Here is a 10,370-nt window from a genome sequence, read left to right as displayed (position 1 = left end):
ATATATTCTAAATTTTTAAAATTAAGAGCATGTTTGGCATCGCTTTTGTTTAATGTCTTAGTTGATATAATTTTTACATTTTTTATTTTTTATTTAAAGAAAATTAAGTTGTATTTAAAAAAAAATCAAAATGTATAAAAGATATTTTGGGAATTTTTAAAAAGAACTTTCTCAATCAAATAAATTTTAATTTAAATCAATTTATATTAAAATAAGAAAAAAATAAACCCAACGGGCCCTTAAGATATGCATAGATAATTATTTAGTTTAAGTATCTAGCACCTAAATTTTGACTTTTATATTTATGCCACCCAAATCTTTCAAATCACATCTAACCACTACTTTTAATTTTAAAAAATGAAATGGACATTTTCATATCACTGTATGTATGTATAAAGCATCATACATGTGAAATTTGAAATTAAGGTGCTAAATATGCAAATACATAAAAATTGAGTGGTAATATATATATATATATATATATATATATTAGTCTTAAATTTTTTTTTAAAAAATTAAATTCATTAATTTTAGAGCACATGTGTTTGACACACATGTCCTACTAGTATTATGCACAAGTTCCCTATTTTTTAAAATTATTTAAATTAGATACTTTTATGCCGTGTCCAATACGTGTTGGGGCCGTGTCCGTGTCCCTTACACATTATACATCTTTTTAATTAAAATTGTAAGTATCATAGATTAGAAGTCTTCCATCTAAAATTATTAGTCCACTTAGGTGCAAAAAGAAACCGCTATGATGTCAATCCAACTTGAATAAAACAAGAAAACCAAAATCCGACTAAAAAATCTGATTTTGGGTCGGTTTTAGATATAGGATCTTAACCTGTTTACCAAACCATGGGCTCATCGAAATTTCAGATCAATTGATTTTGGGTTAAGCCCATGAACCCATTTGACAGCCCCAAGCCACATCTCTACAACTTTACAGGCTACAACAAGTAGAGCCGCCATCCATTCAAGACAACATCAATTGGTCAAATTGCACGCTCTAATTAATTAAATTGGATGAATCCGGCAAACCCGTCATTTTCATAACCTTATCTTCGCACCCGACCATTCATTCAATTCATTTCTTTTCGACTTCACACGTCACTCGAACCGGAAAAATCTCGTGACATCTACAATACGTCTTCCACTAACTAAAGAATATTCCACCTTTATGCCAGCATCATAATTAAATTTCATTATTTTACATCTCAAAAGTGGACGGAGGCAATAAGTCTTAATCAGTTGTTACCCATCCACAGAGCTAAACTGAACGTTTTCCTCTACTATCAACTGGTGTAAACGACCTATTTTTACTTGTTTATATTTCGAACATAAAAAAAAAATATTCATGTTCCGCTCGTTTGTTTAGCAAACCGAACACAATCGGTTCATGAACGAAGAGTCATTTTGATAACTCTAATCGTGGTGTAAACGACCTATTTTTACTTGTTTATATTTTGAACATAAAAAAAAAAAATATTCGTGTTCCGCTCGTTTGCTTAGCAAACCGAACACAATCTGTTCATGAACGAAGAGTCATTTTGATAACTCTAATCACATAGACATAAGATGTTCACATAGACATAAGATGTTAAGAGTTTGAGCAAGATTTGAAAATTATTATTTATATTAAAACAAAATTTAAATCTAACTTAATAATTTGTATATTAGATTTAAAAATTTATTTATTATTTATATTAAAACAAAATTTAAATCTAACTTAATAATTTGTATTCTAATTTTTAAATAATACTTTTAATTGATTATAAATCTTTGTAGTCTCGTAGTCAATTAATTTTTAAGAAAAACTACTGGTTGATGAATAGTGTCTAGAGCCAAAATGAATCGAACACGAACAAACAAATTTTTATTCATGTTCGACTCATTAACTTAGGTGACGAGCCGAATACTAGTTGTTCACAAACAACAAATCATTTTGAGAGCTCTACTACCAATCAATCTGCAGCTGTTCATAATAGAAATGAATTAAAAACAAAGAGCCTAAGATTTCACCGAAAGCAAAAGAAAGATTCCTCCATGTCATGTCCTACTCAGCCTAATATATCCAAATTCCAGAAGATGTGCGCTGTCATTTACATTTCAAACCAAGGAAAAGAAAGTCGAAAATTATCATTTTTTCAAAATCTCTTATTTCTTATTTAATACATGACCAAAAAAGAAAACTTCAAAAATAATAAAAAAATAAGATTTTTTTTTTTTAAAAATTCTTTTATAAAATAAAGATTCTTTGTTAGAGTATGTTTGACCGGATCATGAAAGAAAAAAGAGATTTTGCCACAGATAAACCACATGGATACGATCTGGCTCTCACAAAATGGACGATCAGTTATTAAGCTTTCATGGAAGATCGATCAGGAGCTCGAATACACAGAAAACTAGTTAAAATTCATGATAAACTAGGAATATGGCATGAATCCCCTGCTTCATGGACAAGAAAGTTTAGTGATCAATCTCTCTAGCTTGAAGGAAAGTCTCATCTCAGATAAAAGCTTCTGGAGAAGTTTGGTGGCTGTCCCTGGCCGAATTGCATGGGTTTGAAAGAACTTCGTCACTCAAGTAGAAATTAATCACATTAATTTTATAATTTATGCATATCTTTAACTTTCATTCAAAACAATAATTATAATTTACTCCAAAAATAATGGAAAATCATTAGCATCCCATTCATGGAGCCGGGATGGCTGCTGGAGCCACGCTCTCATGGCGACGACGTGAATCCAACTTATCCTAACATTTCAGTTCAGGAAAGAAAGAAGGGATTTACTAGCATACAATAACAAGATCCAGATCTCAAGCACAATAACCGATCCCTAAACTTCAAATCGCACGGTAGACACGAGCACATACACAGATGGATCCGTTGCTGCAGCTGCTAGCTGTAAGCGACGCCAGCGGAGGGCTGCAGAGGGGTCGCAGGGAGGCGAGAGGAAAAATTCCGGTACCGAGACCCATCGGCTTCATCGGCCTCCTCCTCACCACCTTCGTCGAAATTTAGGGCGTAGCTAAACGGATCGTACCTGAACTCCCCGAATCCACGGCGCTGCGACGATTTCCCGCTCCGCGCCATAAGCCATCGGTACCGCTCCTTGAACTCAGGAAGCTCGGCCGCCTTCGATCGGATCCACGTCGATGATGAGCGGATCAACGACGAACCCACCGCCGGCTCCTCCTCCCCTTCTTCCGAAGAGCGGAAGCAGCACGGGAAGCAGTTAGCTGACCGGATCTTCTGCTTGAGAGACGATGAGGGCCACTCCATTAAAAATCGAAGATGAGGGAAAAATGAACAATAGGATTAGAGATTGGGAGAGAAAGGTCTGAGAATTGCGAAATGAAGCGGAAATGCGTATTTTTATAGAATGGCTGTGGCGAAATGTCGCGTTTTTCCGGGTAAAGAGGAATGTGTGGTTTGTGTTTTGGGCGCGATGATTACTATGGGCAAGGACGGATAACGTTACCGTGTCGTGATGGGAACTTTCAGCGGGCACGGCGCGTGATGGACTGCTTTATATAGTTGGAATGATTTTAAAAAATATAAAATAGCTTTACGTATCAAAAACACTCGGAACTCTTTTATGTTATCAGCTGAACGAACAGTCATACCAAAAACAGCAGCGGTATAAATTGGGGTTCACTGTCATACATATTTTAGATATAGCGCAATTTTACGTACAGCAAATGTATGCAATAATTTTTCAAAAAACAGTGTTTTGTTATGTGGAAGATGGTTTCATAATCGTTCGTCGCCGTTCGTCAGTGTCGTGTTAAGCAGGAGCAGCAATGATGTGAATCGCCTCTTTACTATTGTGATTGTTTTGAAGCGTGATGCAGGGATACTTTTGTGAATTCATTTTTCTCAACCACATTGAACAAGTTCTTAAACCGGGAGAGGCCACTAGGTTTGAGATCAAATCCAAGAGGCTAAATGATAGTTGGGGGTTCTTTCAGAGAACTTGGTTAATGTAGTGCTTTTGGGGGTGTGAAATTTGTCAATCAGATATTTTAGGTGCAAAATTTATCTTTTTATTCGATCAAATTTAATTGCAAAAACTACGGCCTTAAAATTAATTCTCTCGTAACCAAAGCGACTTCTATTAAACGACTTATTTTTTATTGAAAAACTCTCATGCAACAAGTCAAAATGGGCTCTCCATAAATATAAAAAGTTAAATTGAACAAAAAAAAATGAACTGCATAAATTTCCAATAAATTTAGATTATTTAAGAGAAACTCTGCTCTCTATAAGTGTTTTCTCAATACTAGTGAAAATTCTAAAAGGATGTATTTAGGTTCATTTGAGGTGCTTATAATTTTTTATTTTTTTTTGTAAATATGGTTGCAAAATTATTGTGAAAAAAAATAATTTTTTGGAAGGCTACTATGGTATTTTATGTATTTAATTTAAAAAAAAAAGTCATACATAAGCTTTTTTATAGCTAGCATATTTTAAAATTAATGGTTATAAAACATAAATTCCCACCACAAAAAATTTCAATATGTAGTAGAAAATTAATAGCAAAAAGATTAAAATGTCGGTCGTCTAAGAGCAGCACATTGATAATGTTTCCCCAAACATACCCACAATCTCTTGTCTAACATTAAAGCGCCTATTTAGAATGTTAGCATGAGGCTAAGCTCTATTTATGCTCTTGTAATAACCTTTAAAATGAAATTCATCTTGTGTTTAGTCATCTTTAACTCTTTGAGCTTGACTTGATCTAAAGCCTCTTAATATGCACAAATAGTTCTCATTTGAAATTTAGAACGATTGTAATTCTTAACAATTACAGATACTCAAATTGAAGGCTTTTCTCTTAATTAAATTTCAGTTAAAAATTTTCATGTAGTGGTTGATATGGTCATTAATTTAGCTTTTATTCTATTTATTTGCTCATCAATAGATAATTTCATTCCTGTTAACTTTTCTAAATTATTTTGTCCATGATATATAAGAAAATGTTTAGTATAAATAGTATTAATGAGTTGATATGGAATAAAAATATTTTTTTTTTTTATGGGATGAAGCCTAAAGAGGCTATTTATGCTAACTTGTCTGATGTGTCTTGATTATTATGCCGATTAAATTTATATCTTCTATTTTGCAATTCAAATATATTAAATTTGAGAAGAAAATTATTAAAATCAACTAGCATAGAAGGAATAGGAGGAAGACAACCTACATTTTCACTAGCTCTAAGAATACAATTAAAATCACCCAACAAAAACTGAAAATCATTGATATTAGAATCAATATGAGCAAAAAAATTCCAAAAATCCTTTCTAACATAAGCAATGTTGTCAGCATAAACAAAAGAAATAAAAACATAACAGTGGATGGGTATATTGAGATTTAACTTCTAAAGCAATAAAAAAAAGAATGCCAACATTCCATTTAATCCAAATATGATCATTATCACTAATATCAAAGTTATGAGTATTTCTCACATTTTTAAAAACATATATTTATTAATAAAAATATTATCAGATAAAAAAGAATGAGAAAGCTTTGCTTCAATGAGGCCAATAATATTAACAATATATTGACAAATGATATTCTTACAATCAGTAACATAGGTTTTTTTACTAAATCTACGAATATTTCAAACTAAAATATTTGGATAAAACATAAAACCAAAATAAAAAGGAAAGAGAAAAAATAAAACTAATGGATAATATTATCAACTCTAGTTTTATCTTTCTTTGGCCTAGAAGTAAAGGGCAATGGAACAAAAACAACATTTAGAGCTGTATTGAGCAAAGTAGGAATTGTATTTCCTATCATAACAATAAAAGCACTTCTAATAATAGAATTTTGAGCATTGGTATTACTCATAACAGCCTCAGGAATAACATTAACAAAGAGTAATCTTTCGCTAGCATTATCAATGGTATTAAATAGAACATGATGCAAAACAGAACCTCATTAAAATTAGGTAAAACATTTTGTAAATTCAAATCCTGATTCATCTCAATAGCAGAATTAGGAAGAGGTAAAATTGAACTTTCAAAATCAGCAATACCAGAAGTAGCTGCATTAAATTCAATAGGAGGACCATCCATATTACCAGCATTATCCATACTACTAAATGAAACATCAACAAAAATATTCAAATTAGGAGATGAAATACAAATGGTAGTTGTAGGAACCCAAGTAGAAAGAGGAGTTGTACTCTTGCTCCTTTACCATATTTAATTGTTATAATTTCTATTATTGTTTCTCCCTCTATTAATAGGGAAAAAATATAGTGTCCAGAGTCCGGACTCAAGCTGAGTCACGACAACGGTTGTGATCCACCAAAGATTTTTATTTCTTCTCAGATCCTTCTGGCAGATAGCAGTCGTTGTCTGGACGCAGCTTGCGTCCGGACGCCAGACGCAATATTTTTTCTTAAATAGGGGCCACAATATTTGATTGAACATGCACAAACTTAGGACAAGAATAAGGATCATGAGTAAAAATACAACATTTCTCAGAGAGAAGGCTTTTCCATTCATAAATCATTTGTAAATTAAATTCTTGCCCTTTAATATCCAGAGAAATGAAATCAGGAAGAGAAGAATTTAAATTAATCAGATATTAACTCTAGCAAAAGAAAGCCTAGAGAACTTGGATGCTAAATTATCAACAACCAAAGGAACTCCTATCAAACTAGTTAATTTTTAAATATCACTCTAATTCCAACAACGAAAAGGTAAATAAAAAAAATTAACACATGGTTATTTCTTAAAATCCTTTTTACGAAGTTTAAATTCATAGGACCATTTTTTTTAAAATGATTGGTTTACGGTTGTTAACCCAAGGACTACCCTTCAAGACTATATCAAAATCTTCAGCACAACTAAAATTTAAAAAAAAAAAAAAAACCTTTAGATGAATAAGGAATTTCAACCAAACCTTTTGGTTTCCAAATCCTAGCAATAGCTTATTGTAAATTATCATAGAAAGAACGTCTGCCAATCACATACCTCACCAACGTTAAGTCTATTGCTTTGAACCATCAAGAACTTATTAATCATAAAAAGATATACGATGTGAGAAATTTAGGACATAAAAAAAATTAAAATTAGTACAACTAGAAAAATCACAAGAAATAAGTTTCTTCCGGTTGAGAGTAGGGTCGGCCCAAGAAGAGATAGAGAAAAAGAGTTTAGAGACGGAAAACATTCCATAATTAAAAATGGGGTAAAAAGCCCCAAAATAGAAAGAGAGGATTAAAATAGATGTAAAACCAAAGAAGAAAAAAAGTTTTCCAAGAGCGATGGAAAATTGAAGAAAGAAACCATAGAGTAAATTCAGAGTCAATCTCAGAATAGTTTACAGTTTTTAAATAAATCTAACAAAATCCTAAAAGAACGAAGAAAAGGCCGATCTATTTCCCAAAAAAGAAGATATCTCCGATAGATCTTAAAAAGATACTAAGAAAAACACCTGAGAGAAATTAAAGAAAAACGCTACCTAAACTAAAAAAGAAGGGCCGATCTATTTCCCAAAAAAGAAGATATCTCCGGTAGATCTTAAAAAGATACTAAGGAAAATAACTGAGAGGAATTAAAGAAAAACGCTACCTAAACTAAAAAAGAAGCAAAATAAAAGAATTGAAGTAAAATAAAGTTAGGATAAATTTTCCTGATAGAGGAAAAAAAAACCTCGTGGAAATCATAAAGTCTCTGGTAAAATCTTAGAGCAGCCAAAGTAACTTGTGCAATTCCCATTGAAACATCAAAATCCCTTAGTTAGTCGAAGCCTTGAGAACATTTTCACGAAAAGTTGGAGGGCTTCACCTGCCACACACGATGCGGGCCTCATAACTGGTGGAAAACACATAACGCAACGGCTACTAATTTCGACCGTTGTGTGGTCTCCGATTCAACCGTTCAAGATCCCCCCTCTGTTTCTCAACGCATCTCTCAAAAAAATTTCAAAAGACGGCAAAGAGGCACTTCCTCTTCCCCAACTTCTGAAACTAAAGCAATAGAAGAAAGAGAGGAAGGAGAGCAATGGCGTACGCTTACAAGCCTGTGTATTACTCTTCTTTCCAAGACACGAGGAAGGAGAGCAATGGCGTACATTTACAAGCCTGTGTATTACTCTTCTTTCCAAGACACACTCACCTCCCTCTGCAAGTCCATCCTCCCTTTCTCCTTCAAGAGTCGCCTCCTCCAAGCAGATCAGAAGCAGGCCAAGCGCCATGCTGAAAACCTCAAGTGGCAGCAAGACTCTTTCCACCGCATTCTTCACCTCATCGGCCTACACAACGAAGGCATCGTTCCTGAGGCTGAAGTCTCTGCCTTCAGATCCCACCTCCTTGAAACCCTAATCGCTTCCCCAACCGAACTGGAGCTCCCCACCATTATCCGAGACAAGCTCTTGTTCTTAAGGGTATGAAATGATTATTCAGACTCTTCCTCTTCAATAATTGCTGATTGAAATAGAATGTTTGATCATTTATGCAAAAGAAAGTTTTTTTTTTTTCTTATATTGATCTGAAGAACAGAGATTGGGTCTTTTTGCAGGAACTTTTGCTTGCAAATTGTATTTCTTCGGACGAGTATCATTTCTCAAAGAGGCCTCTTTTGCAAAGGCTTGCAGCTCAAGGGACTGAGATTGACTCCCGGGATGTGGTTGTCGGATCTCCACCATTGTTGAAGAACTCAGAGGAAGAGTGGTCCGATATTGATCTCAATGATCAAGAGCCCCCAAAAACTATTGAGAAGGCTAAAGAGAAAACCCATTTGAAATTACCATGGAGAGCGAAAGTGAAGAAAGATGAAACAAATACAAAAAAGACAGTAGGAATAGTTATGCAACAAAGCTTGCCGCTAATTGCAACTACCAAGTATGAAACTAACAAAAGAAAGCCGTTTCATGCTTTGTTTCAAAAAGAGAAGCAAGATGATGATAGTGAAAGTAAGAATCTGGCTCGTGATTGTGAGGAGAGAGGTGCGAAGTACTCAAAAAAGCAATGGGGTTTTGAAGGCTTGAAGAAATGGAAGAGAAGCAGCTGCGAGGATGATTCAATGAAATCATATCTATTTCCAGGGGAGAGATCTGATGATGCTTCCCTCTCTAACCAGTGCAAGCTTGTCTCCAGCCCCATCGGTGAAGGACCAGACACGAAGAGGATCAAGAAAAAGATTCATTCCGATGGCTCTTCCTCTGATTTCTTCATAGACAAGGTAAGTAAAACACCACTATAAAAATTCAATTTTTTGTCGCATGATTTTAAGTCAATATACCATTTTTTTTTTTAGGTTTTGGGGGAGAATATCAAAAAGGAGCTCTCTCGAATCCAGTCAGAACTGTCTGCGACAAATCAAAATTTGAATTTCTCGTAATTCTTCAGTACTCAAAGCTCCATTCGTAGAAACCCTTTTGGTGATTTTAATTCATTAAAACAACGTGTTTACAGTGATGACCAAATGGAGGCAATTTCGATGAAGCTCCCCGTTGATAAGGCTGATCTGAACAAATTCTTCCCAAAGTAAAATTTTGAAGCACTTACAAAGTACTGATAATTAGAATGAAACGGAATTAACAACCTTTTTGTTATATATCAGGTCATGGTGCAGTACATATGGAGACATTGTGCTTGATGTTGTGAAGAAAGAGTTCAAAGACCATGTTGGAGAGATGGAAAATCTTCGAAATGCTTCCAAGCCAAAACCAGATAGCTTCAAGGAAAACTGGGTAACTTTCAATACTGAATACGAGAACTTTCACCCCAACCTTTTCTCTCCGGTTCAGTTAACATCGAATCAACAAAGAGTAAAGGATAATCCTTTCATTGAAGGCCATGAGGATGTCGATGCTTGTAATGTGAGCAAAAATCCTTTCATCCAAGTTCAGAATCCTTTCTGGCCTCCCAAGTGGGACAACTGAGTAATTGTGTTTCACTAGAGATCTCAGTCTGGGGAAATTTCAGTTGGCGTTGATTTGAGCTCGAGTTTATCAAATGAATTTGCGAGAGTGTTGTCTGATAGTTCCAGTTCAGGACTAATGTTGCCAAATTTAGTGAATTTAATGGATTGTTCATTGTGGATCGTTTGTTTCTCACACATTTTTTTGGTCAATTTGAAAGTTCCTTTTTGGTAACCATGGTTTTAGGACCTAAATTTGTTGAACAGGATCAATTTCTTACTGCGATAAACTAATACAGTTCCTCGAATCGGAGTAGGCTTGGAGACACTTTGTAGTGAGTGTTGCAGTTGCTCCTCCAATTTTACGTCTGAAATGAGAAACCAAAAAAATTATATATATATATATATATATATATATATATCTATATATATACATATATAGGGGTGTAAACAAGCTGAACACGCGGGAAACATGCTCCGCT

The 10,370-nt window shown here is 34.2% G+C and overlaps 2 protein-coding genes across 3 annotated transcripts; one reads left to right on the top strand and one right to left on the bottom strand.

The window, feature by feature from the left end:
- Positions 1 to 2,609: 2,609 nt before the first annotated feature.
- Positions 2,610 to 3,536, bottom strand: LOC110020122. Its single transcript, XM_020718111.1, has one exon. It carries the CDS (start codon positions 3,287 to 3,289, stop codon positions 2,906 to 2,908), a length of 384 nt encoding a protein of 127 aa, XP_020573770.1. The 5' UTR covers positions 3,290 to 3,536; the 3' UTR covers positions 2,610 to 2,905.
- Positions 3,537 to 7,726: 4,190 nt separating this feature from the next.
- Positions 7,727 to 10,084, top strand: LOC110020125. 2 transcript variants are annotated; one of them, XM_020718115.1, is made up of 6 exons: positions 7,727 to 8,017; positions 8,079 to 8,410; positions 8,545 to 9,207; positions 9,283 to 9,362; positions 9,441 to 9,512; positions 9,589 to 10,084. In XM_020718115.1, the coding sequence occupies exons 2-6, from the start codon at positions 8,090 to 8,092 to the stop codon at positions 9,908 to 9,910; spliced, it is 1,458 nt and encodes a 485-aa protein (XP_020573774.1). In that variant the 5' UTR covers positions 7,727 to 8,017; positions 8,079 to 8,089; the 3' UTR covers positions 9,911 to 10,084. The 2 variants fall into 2 exon arrangements, with proteins under 2 accessions (XP_020573774.1, XP_020573773.1); XM_020718114.1 differs by lacking the exon at positions 7,727 to 8,017 and having other exon boundaries at positions 8,075 to 8,410.
- The last annotated feature ends 286 nt before the right edge of the window (positions 10,085 to 10,370 follow it).

Source organism: Phalaenopsis equestris, unplaced genomic scaffold (assembly GCF_001263595.1).
Source record: "Phalaenopsis equestris unplaced genomic scaffold, ASM126359v1 Scaffold000092, whole genome shotgun sequence".
In the NCBI taxonomy this organism is placed as follows: domain Eukaryota; kingdom Viridiplantae; phylum Streptophyta; class Magnoliopsida; order Asparagales; family Orchidaceae; genus Phalaenopsis; species Phalaenopsis equestris.
This window is presented reverse-complemented; position numbering and strand designations above follow the sequence as displayed.